The sequence below is a fragment of the Sapajus apella genome, unplaced genomic scaffold (genome assembly GCF_009761245.1).
Source record: "Sapajus apella isolate SASKATOON/1434 unplaced genomic scaffold, GSC_monkey_1.0 scaffold105, whole genome shotgun sequence".
NCBI classification, from domain to species: domain Eukaryota; kingdom Metazoa; phylum Chordata; class Mammalia; order Primates; family Cebidae; genus Sapajus; species Sapajus apella.
In genome coordinates, this window is record NW_022437045.1 from 4,898,188 (window position 1) to 4,919,971 (window position 21,784).

The 21,784-nt window shown below is 38.9% G+C and overlaps 1 protein-coding gene across 19 annotated transcripts in view; it reads left to right on the forward strand.

Annotated features, from left to right (window-relative positions):
* SYNE1 (spectrin repeat containing nuclear envelope protein 1) overlaps nucleotides 1-21,784 on the forward strand; it is a 411,505-nt gene that overhangs the window by 214,762 nt on the left and 174,959 nt on the right. For 17 of the 19 annotated variants that reach the window (XM_032258772.1, XM_032258777.1, XM_032258767.1 and 14 more), the window contains 7 exons: nucleotides 705-842; nucleotides 6,214-6,399; nucleotides 6,566-6,688; nucleotides 7,069-7,251; nucleotides 8,491-8,634; nucleotides 14,469-14,663; nucleotides 15,751-15,891. In XM_032258772.1, coding sequence (XP_032114663.1) covers nucleotides 705-842; nucleotides 6,214-6,399; nucleotides 6,566-6,688; nucleotides 7,069-7,251; nucleotides 8,491-8,634; nucleotides 14,469-14,663; nucleotides 15,751-15,891 — 1,110 coding nt within the window. The remainder of the gene's footprint in view (nucleotides 1-704; nucleotides 843-6,213; nucleotides 6,400-6,565; nucleotides 6,689-7,068; nucleotides 7,252-8,490; nucleotides 8,635-14,468; nucleotides 14,664-15,750; nucleotides 15,892-21,784) is intronic. The other 2 variants (XM_032258779.1, XM_032258782.1) reach the window with 1 other exon arrangement.

Here is a 21,784-nt window from a genome sequence, read left to right on the forward strand (position 1 = left end):
AGACTTTTGAAATCTGTTAATATAATCAGGGACAAGTTAAAACCAGGAGTTGGTAACCCATTAATTATAGTATTGAAACTGTCTTCCATAATCGCCACTTGCCACCTTCTTATTCAGGGAAGGGTGAAGGAAGGGATAAAGGAAGACCTTGCATGGTGGCTCCTATAATCCCAGCACTTTGAAAGGCTGAGGTAGAAGGATCACTGGAGCCTAGGAGTTAGAGACCAGCCTGGGAAACACAGTGAAACCTAATAAAAATACAAAAAATTAGCTGGGTGTGGTAGCACATGCCTGTGGTCCCAGCTACTTGGGAGGCTGAGGTGGGAGGATCACCCGAGCCCAGGAGATTAAGGCTGCAATTAGCCATGATCCTGCCACTGCACTCCAGCCTGGATGACAGTGAGACCCTGTCTCAAAAAAAATAAAAGAAAGGAAAGGAAAGGAAGGAGAGAGAGAAATAAAGAAAGAGAAAGAAAAAAAAAAGAAAGAGAGGAATAATTCAATCATATTAAGAACTTGAGCTTTATCCTAAGGTCACTGAGAAACCTTGGAAAGTTTTCAACAGGGAAATGATTTTTTATTGAATATCATAGATATTATAATGATCAACCCCTCAGATTGTTGTGTCCAAAGAGAGAGAAAACTGATTTATAGCTCAAGAAGCTGAGTTTCCACTTATTACCTTAATGTTACTGGTTTTCCAGGCAGCATCACATTTAGAAGAATACAATGAAATGCTTGAATTAATTTTGAAGTGGATTGAGAAAGCTAAAGTCTTGGCACATGGAAATATTGCATGGAATTCTGCAAGCCAGCTTCGGGAACAATATATTTTGCATCAGGTAACTTTAGAAAAAATAATTTTTAAAAAGTAACCAAGGGCAATTTGATTTAACTGGGTGGACTGACACAACGTTTAGAGGGCTGTGATATAAAATTACTGTATTTAACAGATAAAAAGAATGCTAAGGTACCCCTGAGTTGTTCAGCAGTTGGACAGAAAGGAGCTTCTCATGAAATTGAGTAAATAAATATCCTTGATCTTCCCTAAACCTCCTTTATACCAAGATCAAAACCAATCAGCCTTGTAGAACTCATTTTTTGTAGTTTCTTTGAAACAATTGTCTGTAGGATTCTGGTGGGAAGATCTTTCCATGAAGAGATGCAATGAAGTGTGGGAAGATTCTAGGCTCCACACTCAGACTGGTAGGAAAACCAAGCTCTGCCAGTGTGTGATTTGGAGCACAATGCTTTGCCTGTCTGAATTATGTCTTCTCATCATTTGCATGAAGATGCCAATAATATTTGTATTTCAGACTTATCATAAGATCAAATGGTTTTAGGTACATACGTGCAAACCTGGCACATGCAGGTGCTCAGTGGGAGATCTCCCACCTCCTCCCTCAGCCCTCAGCCCTCAGCCCTCAGCCAGGCCTGTCATCTGACCTTCCACAGGAGGTCAGGCAGCCCAGAGCAAGCCACCATTCCACATCACACGCTGGCGATATTACTTCATCTCCTCTGAAGTTAGGTGACAAAAATGTTCCTTTTCTCTCAGTCACGTCATCCAGGAAATTATTTCATCCTTTTGTAACTTGAGCTTAAATTAGATACAGATAGTTAATAGGCTAGTTATCTTGTAATAAAATAAAGAATGACTTTTATAGGAGTTACGTGGGTATCCTAAAGTATTCTAGATTTTCTCTCTCATTTATGTACACTTGTGGCTTTTAAATGAATCACCGTTTCCATTCTTGTTTACAGGGTTCTAGCTCAAAGCCCCATTTCCCCCTTTTTGGAATGCTTTGACAGCTCCTAATTTTTTCCCTCTGTCCAGAGTCTTTCTTCTCTGATCAGCTTTGCATACTCTTCTCACAAGGTCTTTCTTAAGCAACTCCAATCTTTTGCTTTAAGATGTGCATAGATATGAACAGACAGGACTTAAGTTACCATTGATTTGAAAACAATGAAAAAAAGCCAACATCCTTAGAAGTTTAGAAATGCAAATATCAGCAAAAAAAAAAGGGAGAAAGAAAGAAAAAGTTAACTGTCAAGTTCCTAACTGTTTCTTTCAAGTTCATATTTAAGGAAGTAAGAGCTCTCAAACACTGCTGGTATCCTGGTAAAATCTCTCTGAAAAATAATTGGCAAAATGGATGGTGACTGTCAAAAATGTTACGACCCTGGCCTGTTGACTATCCTTTTTGGACTCCTCATTATGGCTATAATCTGAAATATAGAAAATATTTTTCGCAGTATTAATAACTGTAGTGAAATTTTAAAGAAAATTTAAATATCAAATAATTTTTTCTGAGTCAACATTGGCATATAATGGAATATAATGAAGTCCTTCCAGTGATCATGACTTTGTTTTTTTTGAGACCTGTCTCACCCTGTCCTGTAGCTCAGTGGTGTGATCTCGGCTCACTGCAACCTCCATCTCCCAGGTTCAAGTGATTCTTATGCCTCAGCTTCCTGAGTAGCTGGAACTACAGGCACTTGCCACCACGCCTGGCTAATTTTTGCATTTTTAGTGGAAATGGGATTTCGCCATGTTGGCCAGGCTGGTCTGAAACTCCTGGCCTCAAGCAATCTCCCTGCCTTGGTCTCCTAAAATTCTGGGAATACAGATGTTTGTTTATTTATTCAACAAACATAGAATACTTTCCCAAAGGACTTTGGGTAGGCATTTGGAGTACAAAGAATATTTCCTGTCCCCACCTCAGGGAGCTGATTATTTAGGGGACGGGACAGATAGAAAGGAGATAATTATAATATAGTGTGATTAGTGCAGAGATGGAGGGCGCAGGAGGGTACTCATCCCAACCACCCACCCAGGGTTTAAGAGGAAGGCTTCTCAGGAAAAGGTGACGCTGGGCTGAGTCCTGAAAAACCAGACAGCCTACTTGTGGAACATGTTTAGATAAAAATGTGTGTTGAAATCCTAGCAGTAAGGATGAGGAATGCTCTTTTTGGTGCTGGAAAAAGGGATAAGAGATAACAATAGAGCGATAAGAAAAAGATCCTAAAAGTCTGTTGGGAATTTGGACTTTATCCTAAAGTCACTCTGAAGCCTCTGCCTCCAAAGGACAAGTCCAGACTTGTATTTTAAGAAAGCAACTTTAGCAGCCTTTGGGAAACACATTGAGGAAGGTAAGACAATACAAAAGATGTATCAGTAGAAGACGACAAGGCCTCTCTTTGGGGATTAGGAAGAGAAGACAAAGTCAAGAGATACTAAGCAGCTAGAATTCTCCGATTTGGAGACTTGAATTGGGTGAAAGAGAGGGAGGAATCAAGGATAATTTCCAGGTTTCTATGACTTGAGTGGTAGACTGGTTGACTGCATCATGGGGCACAGTGAAAAAGACATCAGGTCCTGAGACGATCTGGCTCAAAAGCTGAAGAGAGAACGCAGACTGTGGGCTCTATTTTGGGGAGTTCTCACATGCATCCTTTAGGAAGTAAAGCAGTCTGTGTTTAAGAGTGTACTGTGAGAAAAGCCATTGTGTTCTTTGGGGGGCCAAGGCGGGCAGATCACTGATGTCAAGAGTTCAAGACCAGCCTAGCCAACATAGTGAAATCGCATTCTTTACTAAAAAATACAAAAATTAGTCAGGCATGGTGGTGGGCACCTGTAATTCCAGCTGCTCAGGAAGCTGAGGCAGGAGAATCGCTTGAACCTGGGAGGTAGAGGTTGCAGTGAGCTGAGATCATGCCGCTGCACTCCAACCTGGGAGACAGAGCAAGACTCCGTAAGAAGGAAGTAAAGAAGGAAGGAAAGGAGGCAAGGAAGGAAGGAAGGAAAGAAGAGAGAAAGAAAGAAAGTCCATTACTGTATATTCTTTCTAATGTCAGAGATATGAGAACCAGAGAGACTTCACAGGGACCTGAATAGGAGCTGGGTAAATGAGGATGAAACCTGCTGGGTAGCATTCCCAGGATAGGCATATTAGTCACGGGATAATTATGGTTAAAGAGACAGGTTGATAATGTTTACAGAAGAGACCTAGGACTTAATAGATCTGGGAAATAACAGATTCAGGAAATGTCCTGATGTCCTGATATCTTAAGAATAAAAACATTCTTGAATCTATATTAAATATATTATATATAGATCCAAGAATGCTTTTAACATAGATTTTTAACATAGATTCTTGTGGAGGACAGCAGTTACACAAAGAATAACAATCTTTTGTTGCAGGCCCTTGTAGAGCACATCTTCTCCTTGAGTTTTTGCTTTGTTGTCTTATCTATAAGTAGACATTGTACCCAAGGTGGCTGCATTCCTCTTCCGGCTTTTGGGAACACCCTGCTTTGTCAATGGAGAGCTTTTCTTTCATCCCTTTACTTTCTTAATAAACTTCCTTTCATTTTACTCTGGATTTGCCCCAAATTATTTCTTGCACAAGATTCAAGAACCCACTTTTGGGGCCTGGATTGGGACCTTTTTCCAGTTACACTAATGTCAGGTGAAACAGAAAGATGGAAAACTATACTTATGTCATGACCTCAATGCTTAATACCTAAAAATATGCCCAAATGTTCATCAGCAGTTAACTCTTAAAGTTATTTCTGGGTTATAAGATGATGAGCTGCTTTGTTTTCTTCTTTATAATTTCAATATTTTCCAAGTCATATATTTTCTATTTAATATATTTATATATTAAATATATATTTAAATATTAAAATAGTTAATTCCATTATTTATTAATAAATATACTTAAATTATACATTTACATTAAATATATTTAGCAGATTATATATGTACTTACTATATATATCTGTTAAAGATAATTATGTCTTGTATAAATATATCTTATTATATGTCATATACAGATATTTATCTGTTAAATATATATCTTATATAAAAGTATATATTTATCTGTTAAATGTATATATTTATAAACATCTTTTGTGAGAAAAGAAAGTGCTTCATTTAAAAAAGTCTAGCTGGGCACAGTGGTGCGTGCCTGTAGTCCCAGCTACTTGGGAGGCTGAGGCTGGAGGATCGCTTGAGTCCAGGAGTTCTGGGCTGTAGTGCACTATGCTGATTAGGTGTCCACACTAAGTTCAGTATCAATATGGTGACCTCCTGGGAGTGGGAGACCAGCAGGTTGCCTAAGGAGGGGTGAACCGGCCCAGGTCAGAAATGGAGCAGGTCAAAACTCCCGTGTTGATCAGTAGTGGGATCATGCATGTGAATAGCCACTGCATTCCAGCCTGGGCAACATAGCGAGACCCTGTCTCTAAAATAAATAAATAAATAAATAAATAAATAAATAAATAAAATAAAAATAAAAATAAATACCGTCTATTGCCTAAGAATAATATCCTATTCTTCATTTCTCCTCTTTACACATCACATACCCCACTAACTGCACATTCTGGGTTCACCCACCTCTGTACCTGTGCATATGTTGCTCCCTCTGTGTGAAATGTCTTTCCTTTTCCTCCTCATCTGTCAGATTGCAAACATCCTGACTGAGTTCAAATGTGACTCTTCCAGGAGACCTTCTCCCAATCTTCCCCAAGTCAGAGTCATCTCTTCACACAGGCTTCTCTTTCACTCTACTTTTCATATAATGCACATTGTATGGTTACTTAGCCGTTGTATTTCTGCTAGACCCAGTAGATGATATCATTCTGAACGATGAGGGCTGTTTTTCCTTCTCTTGATATTGCATGTATCTTCTACCCCTTTAAAGGGTCTCACTTAAAGCAAGTGATCCAAGGTTTTTGCTTGTAATGTGCTTGTTTTATTTTCATTTCTTAGACAAATATGACTTCAATCTTAGATATAGAATATGAGAGCTGAAAAGTAAATCTTGAGTCTAAATATAAGAAAAGGTAGACCCAGAGACATGAATAAGACACCTAATGTGTTTGAGCTTTTTCACTTCTAGAATTCCTATGTCCTGGCTCTCACGCGGGGGCAGGTTGGGGTTGACAAAGCAGAAGCCTCATGGTCCCACGTAGTATGACATGTGACCTCTGCACATTGTTTACAGTTCCCGAACTGTGATTTCTTTTTCTGTGAAATAGTCATAATAGTAGGTGGCTACCAAGCAGAAAGTGGACACAGGGGTGTGAAGGTTAAACACAATAACGAACACACAGAACTTACACAGGGGACTTTATGCCATACCATGTTGAATGCCTATACCCTTCTACCTACCCGTCAATTTCATGAATATTGACAATTCACTCTAGACCCTGCTAGAAGAATCCAAAGAAATTCACAGTGACCTGGAAGCAATGACTGAGAAATTACACTACCTCACTAGCGTGTACTGTACAGAAAAAATGTCTCAGCAAGTGGCAGAACTGGGACGTGAGACCGAGGAGTTGCAACAGATGATCAAAATTCGTTTGCAGAACCTCCAAGATGCAGCTAAGGTAAAAAATGAAAAAAAAAAAAAAGAATAAAAGCCTGTCATTAGAAGTAAATGGCAATGTCACTATGGAAACTGTGCTAACCTGTGATGTGGTTTCTTGACTGTGATGTTATTCTTCATCTGTGACTTTGGACTTCAAGTACCATATATTGATATTTACTCTCCAGGATATGAAAAAATTTGAAGCAGAGTTGAAAAAGTTACAAGCTGCCTTGGAGCAAGCCCAGGCAGCCCTGACTTCTCCAGAAGTTGGACGTCTCAGTCTCAAGGAGCAGCTCTCTCATCGGCAGGTAAGCAGAACTAATTTGTAGTAAAAAGGGGCAGGAACCTATATGATTAAAAGAGGATAACAAGGAAAAATGCTTCCCAAACTCAACACTGTTTTATTATTATTTTTTAATTTATTTTTAAATAGAGACAGGGTTTCCCTATGTTGGCCAGGCTGGTCTTGAACTTCTGAGCTCATGTGAGTCACCCACCTCAGCCTCCCAAAAGGCTGGGATTATAGGCATGAACCACTGTGCCTGGCCCTTAAACTCAACATTGTTTTAAACATTTTTTTGCAAAATGTTTATAACTTGCAACATAACTATAATTTAGTAAGTGCATTTTGCTTATGAAATCAATGATTTAAATATTACATTTTTGAACTGTGAAATTGCATTTTCAGCATTTGTTGTCTGAGATGGAGTCACTGAAGCCGAAGGTACAAGCAGTGCAGATCTGCCAGAGTGCGCTCCGGATCCCCGAGGATGTGGTCGCCAGCTTACCTCTCTGCCATGCTGCTCTGCGGCTGCAGGAAGAGGCCAGCCGGCTGCAGCACACCGCCATCCAGCAGTGCAACATCATGCAGGCAGGTGCAGGGTGCCCACACCAGCAGCGCAATCACTGATGAATCATGGGCTTCTTTTCTTAGCAATGTGTGGGCTCAGCCATCAAAACACACCAGGGTGTTAAATCTTACAGGCTGTTGTGGTTTTATAAAATAAGGAGATTAAAATGCTGTCATTTGGATCACCCACAAAAGCCCGGGGAATGCTATATAAAAGATATCCTTGGTGAAAATTATCTTTTAGCCACCTTTTTTAAATAAAGAACTTGTAAAGATTAATTTCCTATACAATTAAATGTTTTTATCTCATTATTCACCTAAGAATCATCTAGATACTGGTAATATGGGTTTACAGTTATCTTGTGTTACAGACTTTTTTCACGTTAGCTTATTGAGGCATTAAATCCGTTTTCTTTTGAGTGCCTAAAAAATGCATTCAAATATAATTCTTAGTCTCTTTACCTAGTAAGAGAACATCATTTACCAGGAAGAAATGACACTGTTTACCTTATGTCTCCTTTCAGCTAACATTTCTTGCTTTGTCCAAAAATTGTATCAATAGTATCTCATTAAAATCACTAGTGCCTCATTTGGTCAACTATCCTTTCCCCTTGCTATCTTGTAATTTGTTGGATAGAAAAATCCTGAGGCTAAATGTCATGCATAATTCATATATATATGAATTATATATATGAGTGTGTATAGATATATGTATTTATATATATGTATACTTTTGTTTGGTAGAGATGGGGGGGTCTCACCGTGTTGCCCAGGTTGGTCTTGAGCTCCTGAGCTTACATGATCCACCCACCTTGGCCTCCTAAAATGCTGAGATTATAGGCATCATCAGCCACAATGCCCAGCCCATAATTCATATTTTTATTCCCTACTGCAGCACTTAGCTAAGCATCTTACTTATATATTCAGTATTTGTTAGATAAAAAAATGAATTGTTTCCCACACTGCCTCACATTTTCCGACCATCATCTTCCATCTTCTGGATGATATCAGTAGGGAAAAGAGAGAGGAGGAATCCTAACCACTTAACTATTTTGATTCCATCAATAATTTTGCTACAATATTTTAGAGAGAAAGCTCTGAAATATCTAAGTAAAGTGAAGAATCCAAACCATCTAGGAATTTTACCTATCACTTCTTCATTCCCTACCCGTACAGGTACATAGGAGTTATACTACAGAATCACTTATGTAGTTATTGACAGAGGAAAAAAAGTCTTTCTATGTTTTTCTTTTTTTAAAGGAGGCTGTGGTGCAGTATGAACAATATGAGCAAGAAATGAAGCATCTCCAGCAACTGATAGAAGGAGCTCACAGAGAGATTGAGGATAAACCTGTCTCCACCAGTAACATACAGGAGCTACAAGCTCAGATTTCTCGGCATGAGGTGAGGGAGGAATGCAGGCAAAATACTGAGGGCAGGAAACTGGCTTGATTTGAGTGTATGTTTGGTTTCTGGTGAATGGAAGAGAACAGTTTCCCCTGTGCTGCACTGAATGTGTTCAGTTCCTGGGCATCCTCTTTGGCTGTCTAAGCATTGTGAGTGCCGTTTTTGCTAATTGAGTAACACATGCCTTCCCTTATTCCACAACCTCTCTACATGTTGTTCACGTTATAACTCTTGGGACTCATTGATTGTCATCTCCTGCACCCAGAATTCTCACAGTTAATATGCTAAGGATATAGACGAAGACACAGTCTATATCCTGCTTTTAATGCCTACGAGAAACAGTAATGCTCAAAGCCTTGCTACATTGATTGCTCTCTTAAAAAAATAACTTAATATTTTAAACATTTTCTTCTTTGAAATATTAGTCACTTCAGTTCCTCTCCCCAAAATCAGAGGATGGCCCATGTTGTTTACTTTGCTAATTTTCAGATTGGGCCTGCTAACATGTGCCTCGTTTTCCAATGTTCCTCTTTCCTTGTTCCTTTGGCATCATCATGACCTTAGGACTTGACCAATCCTGTGCAGACCCTGTCCCAGAGATCATAGTCCTTGAGTGATTGAGCTTAGCAGAGAATTTCCTTTCCTGACTTGTCAATTCCATATAGGTCAAGTTCGCTCTTTCCCTTGGGGGCTGGTTCATAGCTCTGTGAATTTTGGTAAATAACTAGAAGGAGAGTGTCTTATTTTTTCTGTACCAATGATAGAGTATATGAAGTATACCCTTCCATATGCTCTATTTTAACTTTATCACAAGAACAACAATTTTCCAAACCACTCATATTGAGATTCTCAAAAGATTCAAATTATTGCTTTTTAAGAATGAAAATCTCACCCCCCTTCTCCAAATGCAATTAATTCTTTAATTTCTTGACATATACAAATGCTGATAATTTTCATTTATGTATGACTTACAAAATAATTTAAATATCCTATCTATATTTACTCCTACAACTGTAGACATTATCTATGTTAATGATTTTTCTCATGCAATGGTTAAATGAAAATGTTATGTAGATTTTTGAAACCACTGTTTAAGTCTATAATGTATATAGACTATACATTACATATTTATTTTGAAACTATTTTTAATCCCATCTAGGAGGATCCAAAATTTTGTTGTAACAACTTTTCCATCATGGTACAGATATTTTTCTAAATCTTGTCTGAAGTAACAATTATTACTACTACTAAACTTTTGTGTTTTATGGGGTTTTTTTCCCTGAGAAACTTGTGCTTTTTTTTTCTTTTCTTTTCTTTCTTTTTTTTCTTTTCTTTTTTTCTTTTTTTTTTTTTTTTTTTGAGGCAGAGTCTTGCTATATCTCCCAAGCTGTAGTTCAGTGGCTGTTTCATGGCTCACAGTGGGATCATGGCTCACTGCAGCCTCTATTTCCTGGGCTCAGGCAATCCTCCCACCTCAACCTCCAAGTATTTAGGATTAAAGGCACATACCATTACTTCAGGCCCATTTTTGCATTTTTTTCTAGCGACAGGGTTTCACCATGGTACCCAGGCTGGTCTCGAACTCCTGGGCTCAAGTGACATGCCTGCCTCAGCCTCCCAAAGTGCTGGGATTAAAGATGTGAGCCACCATGCCCAGAGAGCTTTATGTTTTTTAAAGTAACTTAACAAAATTTTACGTCACTTTTTTATACCAACCTTATGAGGTAAGGAAAAAAAAAAAACTGAGCTTAGAAAAAAGTTACTTCTTGAGTTCCCAAATCTATTAACTGATTGAAATTAGACTCAACTGATTGAAATTAGTATCTTTGTCTCCAAATTCTGATTTTTTTTCTTCCACTGTAGTAGAAACTATGTGCGCTACTTCATTAAACAAAAGAGAATAATGAAGTCCCAGGAAAACAAATGAGTCCCCCAAGATCAGAGTGAACTCAGCTCAGTCAGCAATGGACCATGTCTTCCTGGCTGTTGGCTCAGTGAGCTGTTAATTTTGTCACATTTTCTTCTCACAGTTCTGAACATCCATGTTACATTTGTTAGTTTTAAACTAACTGTGACTTAGAACACATTTTCATGTAAAAAATGATGCAATCCTGTATGAACTTCATTGTATGTAGAAAACAAACACAGGAAGGAAAGCGCTAAGGGGAGAAAGCTTAACTGATGATAACAGACAAATTGGGAAGAGGGCTTTTTCCTGTATTCTCTGTCTTGTTTTAATTGAATTTCAATCTTATGGTGAATCTAGTTTTCTTACAAATAACTTTAAAAATAACCGATCATTTATTTATGCCTAAGAATTCATACTTTTTTTTTTGAGAGGGAATCTTGCTCTGTTGCCAAGCTGCAGTGGTGTGATCTCAGCTCACTGCAACCTCCACCTCCCATGTTCAAGTGATTCTCCTGCCTCAGCCTCCCAAGTAGCTGGGACTACAGGCATGTGCCACCAAGCCCAGCTAATTGTTGTATTTTTAGCAGAGACAGGGTTTCACCATGTTGGCCAGGATGGTTTCAATCTCTTGACCTTGTGATCCGCCCTCCTCAGCCTCCCAAAGTGATGGGATTACAGGCGTGAGCCACCGTGTCTGGCAAGAATTCATACTTTTTAAAATAATTTTTCAAAGGTTTCATTTAATTTGAAAAAAATCATCCTACCACTTTTAAATCATAGGAGAGAATACTCACACCTCTTTTCTTTCCACCTGATGTAGAAAGCCTGCTCCTGAATACCGGAGACTGGCTACAGAGGGCTGCTTTTGTTCTAGTGGCCACCCTACCTGAAATTCCTACCTTTATAAACATTTTCAGAAATTTTATAAACAGAATGGGTAATATTAAATCAAGTGTTTCATTTCATTTTAGTGGATTCGGCCACAGCATGAATAACCAACCCTCAAAGGCAATGAGATATAAGAGGTTTACACTGGCAGAAGTAAGTCACAGAGTACTATTTCTCAATGAAAGTCATGTGCATTGGAGTCACATGGGCTAACTATGAAATGCAGACTCTCATACACCTAGTAAGTCAAAACCTTTGGAAGTGGTGACCAGAGTTGCATTTTTTTTAAAAAAAGAAACAATTCAAATGAGTTTTGTACACAATAAGGTTGAGAATTGCAGCTTAAGAAGTGGTCACTTGCTTTCAATGTGGGCACATCTTTGCAGGATACTGCAGCAGGGAGCTGTGCCCCGTCATGTGGTTACAAAGGGTGAAGGCCTAAAATTAACCCTGTTTCATAGATTCCTTTAATTGCCAGGTGCAGTGGCTCACGCCTATAATCCCAGCACTTTGGGAGGCCAAGGTGGGCAAATCACTTGAGGTCAGGAGTTTGAGACCAGCTTGGACAGCATGATAAAACTCCGTTTCTACTAAAAATACAAGAATTAGCTGGGCATGGTGGTGCATGCCTATAATTCCAGCTACTCGGGAGGCTGAGGCAAGAGAATGGCTCGAACCCAGGAAATGGAGGTTGCAGTGAGCCAAGATTGCGCCACTGCACTCTAGCTTGGGTGGCAGAGTGAGACTCCATCTCAAAAGATAAAATAATTAAAAATAAAGATTCCTCAAAGTTTTGTACAGTGGCAAACCGTTGTACGAAAGCTTGGTGACTTGAAATTCAAGGAGTCCAGTAATCTGCTAGATGTTTTCTTCTAGTATTAACTAGTTACAATAAATGTCATTTATTGAGTACCCATGTGCTAGCCACTAGATGAGATGTAGTAAATAGCTATTCAATCACTGCTTTTAAAAATCCTATTAGGTTTAATTAACTGCAACCCCAGAGGAAAAGAAGCAATGATTTCTACTTTTTAAATCCTTGTATTAAAAATTCCTATAATTTTAGGTGTCAAGAAGACAGCCTGCTGGCTGAGTTCTGCTGGGCTGTTTTTTTTTTTTTTTTTTTTTTCCCTCCACTCAGTTTTGGTTGGGAGGGAGAAACAAACAAAACAACAATAATAACAAAATGTGTGAGTGTGTGCAAGTGCACACGTGTGTTTTGCATACAGTCAGCCTTCGGTATCAATAGGTTCTGCATCCATAAATTCAACCCACCATGGATGGAAACTATTTGAGGAAAAAAAAAGGATGGTTGCATCTGTACAGGTTCATCTTCTTTTCTTGTCATTATTCCCTAAACTGTACAGTATAACAACTACTTATGATACATGACATCTACATTGTATTAGGTATTATTAGTATTTGATTTGGTATATGATTTAAAGTATTTGGAAGGATGTGCGTAGGTTACATGCAAATACTAAGCCATTTTACGTCAGAAACTGAGCATCTGTGAATTTTGGTATCTTAAGAGGGTTCCTAGAACCAATGCCCCTCAGTTGCTGAGGAATGACTATGTATACATATGTGTGTGTGTGTATATATGAGTGTATATGTATGTATGTACACAATTATTTCAGACATTAAGATATCATGTCTTTGTTATAAAATGTGCTCCATTTTTTTATTTTTTGAGACAGGGTCTCACTCTGTTACCCAGCCTGGAGTGCAGTGGCACAATCTCGGCTTACTGCAACCTCCACCTCCCAGGTTCAAATGATTTCTGGCTAATTTTTGTATTTTTAGTAGAGACGGGGTTTCATCGTGTTGGTCAGGTTGGTCTTGAACTCCTGACCTCAAGTGATCCGCCCGCCTTGGCCTCCCAAAGTGCTGGGATTACAGGTGTGAGCCACTGCACCTGGCCCACAAAATGTGTTCTGTGTGTACAATAAATGACAGCCTCTCAAAGCAACCAAATAAAAAGAATGAAAAAGAATAGTAGTTTTGTACTTTTAGGAATCATGTTTTGAAATATATATTTTCATTATTTAAAGATGCAATAAAGTATAATTTTAATATTTGATATTTAAAATATTTAAATAAGAAAGTAACGCTTTAATATTTTAGAATTACCATACTCCTAAAATGAATCTGTAGTTACCTTTTTAAGGGCTATGTGCTGTCCAAAATATGTTTCCAATAAGCTCTTAGTAAACATTTTAAAACCTTTATCTCTCATAATATTTTGTTTTCATTTTTGCCTGCTCCAAAACAAAAACAAAGAAATTTTTTTTTCAAAACAAATGAAATTAAAAGCCATTAAATTTGAACCGCACTTCAAGTTAAAAGCTCAGCAACATTTGAGACACGATGAAGTGTGTGAGAGAAAATTTGATGACTCTACAAAATGTTATTTGGGGCTAATCTGCATTTAAAAATTAAGGTTTCATATGCAATATCTAGCTTATCTAGAAAAAAAAAAACTTCCTAGTATCACAGGAACAGACAGGCCATTGACTATGTGACCCTGTGTAAAATAAATGACTGTCATCTCTGTTGAATGTTCTCAGCAGTGTAAGAGCTGAGCATTGCATTTTTTTTTTTTTTTTTTTTTTTGGTGTGGTTTTAGCCATCACATGATCTAATTTCCATGGCATGAACCATCTGGTACATTTCGGATGCTTTCCGCTTTTTAAGAAAGTTGTCAGTTCTTAATGTTGCGGAAGTTCATGATTCCGTATAGGGCCTCTCTCGCGATTAGAAACCATTCATTCAGCGTCATCCCCTCATGTTTCCTTTTGCGCGGACGCGGGGACGCGGGCTCGGGTACTTCGGCTGTGCCTGCGCCGCGCCGCGCAGCCTGCGGTCTGGCTTGGTGGCGAGATGCAGGGGGACTCGCCGCCTCCACATCCTGCCTCCCGGGCCCACGGGGCTCTGCGCGCTCATTGGCCCGCCCTGCAGGAAGATGAACGCTACTACTTCTGTTTCCTTTTGATGCTGCTCTGACACCCTGGTGGGGGAAATGTTTCCTCAGGAGCTGGCGCAGAAAATCAAGGGCTACCAGGAGCAGATCGCCTCTTTAAATTCCAAGTGCAAGATGCTGACGATGAAAGCCAAGCACGCCACCATGCTGCTGACGGTGACCGAGGTCGAGGGGCTGGCGGAAGGGACTGAGGACCTGGATGGGGAGCTCCTCCCCGCGCCTTCGGCCCACCCCTCTGTGGTCATGGTAAGGATCCAGTCAGTTTACGTGGCTTTGCTCTTTGGAGCCTGGCGAGTGGCTCCATGTTCCCTCTCTGTCGGTTTCAGGGACCAGCCTTCGATCTTGCAGATTCAGAGGGAGGAACAGTTTCCTTAACTCTCTTTGACTACTTTTGGGCGGGGGCCAATCTTTGACACTGTAAACAATGACAGTTAAAATGAAACTGTTTGCTGGAGACAGCTGAATTACTTAACATGTCAGAGGTCTGCCCTGCATTTGTTTATAATTTCGCAAGAGTACTGAAAGGCTCTGAGCTTTAAACAATAACTTATTTGCACAGTGTTTTAGTTGCCTGGGGAATGGTAAATTCATGGCACATATATTTAGTTGTGTTTTCCAGGCTAACTAGCTAACTACATATGTGCATGTACTGTATTGTATAAATGCTTAATACAATTGAGAAGAACAGCTATTGTGAGAAAAAATATGAAAATAGACAATCTAAAGCTTAGCTTTGGGTTAAAATAAATCAACTTTATTATTTTCTTTTCTGCACTACTATTTTCCTATGTACTTGACACCTAAAATGCATTGAGTATTTTGGTGACTACAATATTTTCCAGTGCTGTGTATTTTCCCTCATATGTGCTGTGCCTCAGATAATGAATAACCATACCTGGGCCCATTTACCAATATTGTACTTTGGGTGCATTAATCTCACTACAATATTTGAAACTTGAGATGTCCACGAAAGACCAAGCTTTATTTCATAGACCTTTCCTCATTTGTATGATTCATGATTTTCCAGTTATTTATAAAACCACAAACTATCCAAAGACAGGAAAATAATGAAGTATTTAATCAACAAAAAAACTCTTCAATGTGATATGCACCCCCATCCCATCCCTGATTGTTTTACAAATGATTACTAGTATCATATTCTCTTGAAGACAGAAGTTTTAAATACTAACACAGGATTAATATGTGAATTTGGGTCCCAGGAATTCTAACCTTTGTTTTATAATTATCTCTGTTTTGGCCTGTGCCTGAACAGGACTTATGTTAACACACCTAATTGATTTTCATGTCCTTTGGGTTACATTTTACGTGGCAGATGACTGCAGGTCGCTGTCACACTTTGCTGTCACCGGTCACTGAGGAGTCTGGGGAGGAGGGAACCAACAGTGAGATTTCCTCTCCACCTGCCTGTCGCTCCCCTTCACCTGTGGCTAATACAGATGCTTCTGTTAACCAGGTACCTCCCACTTGGCATTCCTCTAGCAATAATCTCTGGGCAGATGCAGGACTCCATTCTCTGTTTTCATTAGACTGTGGGTATGAATCTCAGACTGTTGCATTTGGTTCCAGGGACACACCATTGGGTCTTATAGTTGCACAAACTATGATTGTCATGTGTCTCAGTATGTCATCTCCTCTCCTGGGCTACAGAAAATGACATGAGCAAAAATTGAGTCACAGGAATGATAGCCCAGAAGGACCTGTTTTAAGGTGTTTTTGCCTCCATTTCTAGCAATTATCTGGAATGGAGTTCTGCATCCAACAGAAAATGAAAGATCTGTATCACCATTGTAAAATAACATGGCTTTTTAACATGCATTAAATGTAGTGTTAGCATTTACCAGCTCAGATTTTGAAGATGCGAAACTTCTGTTTATTATGTCAGACTTCTTTATTTATGGCTTGTTTACCAATTTAAGGAATGTTAGGGCCGGGTGCAGTGGCTTACATCTGTAATTCCAACACTTTGGGAGGCCAAGTCGGGCAGATCACGAGGTCAGGAGTTCAAGACCAGCCTGGCCAAGATGGTGAAACTCCGTCTCTACTAAAAATTCAAACATTAACTGCCTGTAATCCCAGCTACTCGGGAGGCTGAGTCAGGAGAGTTGCCTGAATCCGGGAGGGGAAGGTTGCGGTGAGCCTATATCGCACCAATGTACTCCAGCCTGGGCGACAAAGCAAGACTCTGTCTCAAAAAAAAAAAAAAAAAAAAGGAATGTCTGCCAGTATTTATACTGGAATGCCTAGTGGGTTTGGATGTTTAACTTGTCTTTCAATAACCTTAAATTTTATTTCCTATAAAATGAGGAAAATAAAATAACCTTTTTGTTATAAGAAGCTTTTTATCATGCTTATTAAATGTAGATTATACTAAATTAAATCTCAGAAAGGTTTTATGTCAAATATTGGATAGAAATCAAAAAGATGCCATTACAGTAAGCAAAAGCTTTTAATGCGTGTTAAGAAATTCTTTATTTTCTCCCGTTCTGTTGGTTGGCGATTCACTCTAATGACTGTTTCCTTTGCTGTGCAGAAGCTGTGGAGTTTGATTAGGTCCCATTTGTCTACTTTGGCTTTTGTTGTCAATGCTTTTGGTGTTTTATTTTTTAGTGAGGACAACTAAAAAATGTAAACTATCCTATGAAAATATGTTTTTTTCAAAGAAGTTGATATGTATTTATTAAGGTAGAAGTGTTAGAGCAAATGTTTTATGACCTGTATTATAATTCAATTATATTACTTTTATTTTAAAGCAGAAGTATTCAGACTATCACAGGATTTCTGTAATAAAGAGAATCCCTCTCATAAAAAAAGGAACATAAAAGTGATGAAACCTTTAGTTAATACTATTACACAATTCTCTTGGTAAAAATCAGGAAATCTCTAGGGAAATTATCAACTCATCCATTCTGAGTCCATCAAATACATTCTGACACCTGCTCAGCGTGAAACCTTGTGCTGGTTTCTGAGGATGCAGCTGAGAAGGAGGCAGCATGGTTCTACCTGCAAGGCCCTGACAATCCAGAGAAAAAGGTAGACATGGAACAGATAACAACAATGTGATCAGAGGAAACTAAGAACAGTGACAAAAAAAGAGAAGTTCAGGGAGCCATGGGGGATTTGGGAAACTCTTCTCCAAATTCTGATTTAAAAATATGTATTACTCATTCTTTGATGACTTGTCCTTCCCTATGGTTACAGATGTTATTAGAGAAATTGAGCTATAGTCAGCTGATTATATAGAAAAAAAATATTCTATATAATATGCTTTAGGGTCTTACATTTTTCAAACTGAATAATAAATACTTACTTCAAATTAACTTTGTAGAAGGAATATAACTTTTCCAAACTTGCAAATCTCCATGCTACTTCTTGTAAAGTGTCAATGTATACATGAAAGTGCCCAAAAAATGATGAAATATGCAAACATTTCTGTATTATTTCTTGACATTAACCATGAAGCTTAGTCAAATCCTAAAACTCAGTGAGATTAGGCTTGGTTTTAATTCCTCCCCTCTCTCCTAGTCACACGAAAACATCAGTTAAATGGCATTGTTAATCTAAAATACTTAACATGTGATGCTGTAAAGCAGGGGAAAATGCCTTTACTTATTTAAGACAGACAGCTTTACTCTGAGGAAGCTGTTAAAAAGCAAATGTATGATGCTTTGTGTTCCTCAAACAAATCTACCCCATCATTACGGCCACATGTTATTTTTCTATAGTAATGTAAGTTAGAAGACAGTGAAAATATATGACACCATGACCAGTGATGCACTGGATTTACAAAATTGTCTCTTGACACTGAGGAGGACATGTAGCATCCTCTTAAGTTTCAGTTTTCAGATTGGAAACCCTAAGTTTTGTGCACAGAATGTGTACAGCTGTTTCAGGGAGCAGCCAAGTAGAACTGCTTTATAAAATCACAGCTATTTAAAAAAAGGTTTTGTGCTTGCTCTTCTTGCAAGTAGATCTCTGTTATATAACTACCTGGTCCCACTCACAGTCAGTGTATTCTGTCTCTGACAGTAGCTATTAGCTAAGCTGTAATAACAATTTAGTTTACTTGAAGGTAGAAATACTGAGGCATTCCCAGATTTTGCTGCAGGCTTCTCGATTCCCCTTAGAAGTGAGCCAAGGCTTAGACTCTGCAGAGGAGTTGAGAGAGGAATAGATTGGAAAAGGGCGAGACAGAGTATAATGGGAAAGTCATAGTCCTCCAAGTCAAAAGCTCACACTGAGTTGCAGCCCTTCCTCCTCTAAGCTGAGTGCATCTGGGAAGTCCCTTGATATCCTCATTTGTAAGTGGGAAGCAATACCACTTAATTCACAAAATTGTGAAAATGAAATGTGACATTAATCATGAAAGTGCTTTTTAAACTAGAAAATACTGATCAAATAGTAGCTATAATTGTCCAAATTTATTTCCTTAGGAATCTACTCATAATAACGTTTATAACTTAGGCACATAGGCAATGAGAAATGTATTTTTAACAGTGACTCCTCACTACATCAAGTATTGACTTTAGTAGTTATTTATAGCACTGAGTGATTTAATTGAATTTATATATGCACCTCAAATAAATAGAAATTATTCATCTGTAAAAGGTGACATATTTTCAAATCATTTTAAGAAACCAGGAGTTGTCATTCCTATCTGTAGGCATGAGCCACACACAAACACACACACACAGACTGCCAGAAAAAAATTATTTGTAATAAATTTATTTTACTCTAGCTGTTGTAGGGGCCTTCTGTATTTATAATACAGTATTTAATGTAAAATGTTTACACCATTTAAAGATGCTCCTGCTATTCCTTGTGGACAGTAATAGTATTATCTTACATGTATATAAAATAATAGAATTTAGAAAAGTGCATTTGCAAGCATGATTTATTATGAACATATAGGGTTGCCTGTTATTTGCAGAACACTCCACAATGTGCTCAGGATGAAAGCCTGAAAGCACTGACCTAGACAGCCCTTAGGGAGCTTAGAGTGTGAGTGAGAACAGGCACATACTTACAATAGAGGGTGGCAGGTGGTATGGCCGAGGGCAGCACAGTGTTGTGGGAGAACCTAGAATAAGCACCTACACTGACTGGGGTTCAGGCAGAGGTCAAGGATGGCCCCCTTTAGTTTTAAGGGAGGAGCACAGTTAGGCAGGTGGAGTGTAGTTGGGTCATGTGAGAAGTTTTTCAGGCGGAAGAAACCACCTGTGGGAAGCTGTGAAGGCAGGAAGAAAAATTGGTAAATTTCGCTAGAGTCTCAGCTGTCCCAGTCTGAAATCATTCTACTGCATGACACTGCTACATTTGTTTCTCAGATGGCTGGAGCCTTCTTCAATACTTTTTACTAATACTTGATTATCAATAAGACGCAGGTATTTCAAGTTGACATAATTTCCTTCCATAATATGACTGCAAAAACAGTGCAAGTTGTTTCATTATAATTGGAGAAACTATGCAAATAGTTTCAGTATAATTGGAGAAACATTGGAGGAGGAGGAGAGAGAGAAATGAGACAGACAGTGATATGGGAACCGTATCATGGAGGCCCTGAATGCCGCACGAAGGAATTTCAGCTTCCTCCAGAAGCTACTATTTAACCATCGAGGGAATTTAACTAGAAGCCGTGTACAGAACTGAGTTTTAGAACTGATACTTCTGGATCCATGTGGACAGGAGAATGGAAGTGTGCAAATTCAGAACCAGGGGAGCCGTTAGACACAGAAGTTGCGCAGTCTCATGTGGGGTCCACCCTGGTGATAAAAATGAGAGAAACAGGCCTGGAGGGACTAAGAGACCTGGACAGCTCCTGCTCCACAGAAATGAGGTGATGTCTTCTCTGTTAGCATTACTTTAACCACAAAGACACAGGACCCAGTGTTACCATACCTTGTGGTTTGCAAAACAAACTATGAATGTGAATTTTAATGAAATCTCTCCATCTTCAAGAAAAGAGATTTTAAATAATGTAAAACACTGTGTAAGCCACACTAAGTGTGTGCAGGTCAGAGGCAGCCCACAGGCTGCCAGTTTGCAACTTTTGAGTTAGGAAGTTGTTCCTGTAATGAGAACTTGAACGAAGGCTGTGGCCAGGATATGCGTCACTAGCACTCCATCCTCCCATAAGCAGTGGATGGTAAGGGAGAGGAGAAATCAGGAATAAATCCCAAGTTTATAGCTTAGGTGAGAAGAAATTCCATTTATTGCAAGAAGGATAACACTTTATTGTTTTTTTCTAAATCGGTTCCTTTTGGAAATGTTGAGTCTGAAGAGCCTACAGGATCTGCATGAACATCTGGATATGTGAGCCTGGAGCTTATCAACTCACTAGTGTTGATGAGTGAGTGGAAAACAAACTACAAAAGAGAAAGCATGAATAACTAGAAAGCTGAGAGGAGAACAGAGAGATTTTTTAAAAAATGTTTCTAGAAAGGGGTGGTCAGTGCCATTGAATGCTACTTAGAGGTCTGGCAAGGGAAGGGATGGAAATACATCACTTTTTGTCATGGAAAAGAAGCTGGTGAGAGCAAGCTCTACAGTCATCAGGATGAAAGCCCAAATTGGAATTTAGAAGTGGATCGAGGGTGAGAAAGTCCCATGTGAAAATCACCCTTTCAGAAGTTGGCTCATGAAACGAAAGAGAGAAAACAAAGAAATGAGGATGAAGCCTGTGTGTGCAAGTGCATTCACGTGTGATGATCCATCGTTGTGAATTGTGGACTTTAAAACAAATGTGACATCCTTCAAGAAAACAAATAAAAAAAAGAAACAATGTGTTTAGGTGTTTTTGCATGAAGAGAGAAAGTCAGCAAAGTAGAAGAGGATATTAATAGACCAAGGTTCTTGAAAAAGCAGTTTATGGGATTCTCAGAAGCTGTGGGAGAGTCAGGCGTAAGCAGTAAAACTGGCAAGCATGAGATAAGGGTGAGTGTGAATATAGACAGACTTTTGAAAATTTGAGAAGTTGTAGTAGTAGCTCCTTGACAGCTTGGATTGTGTGTGTGTGTGTGTGTGTGTGTGTGTGTGTGTGTGTGTGTGTCTTTGTGAATAACACACACACATACATAGATGCACTCTGGAAAGAAAAGCTGGATTGAGTCATGTTTGTGGTTTTCCAAGTGGGTGAAGTAAAGGTTAAAAAAGCGAGAGAAACAAGCGTCTTGGGAAGAAAGGAGTTTCAGTAACTTTAGACATAGCTACAAGTCCAATTGAGTGATGATAGCATTCAAGGGTGTGGAGGACTGAAGCGGGGTAGAAGTGAGTGAGGATCAATGGATCTAAACCTATTAAGGACATGAGGAGTAATCCACTCAAGACAGTGACAGGGTTAGGAATGAAGA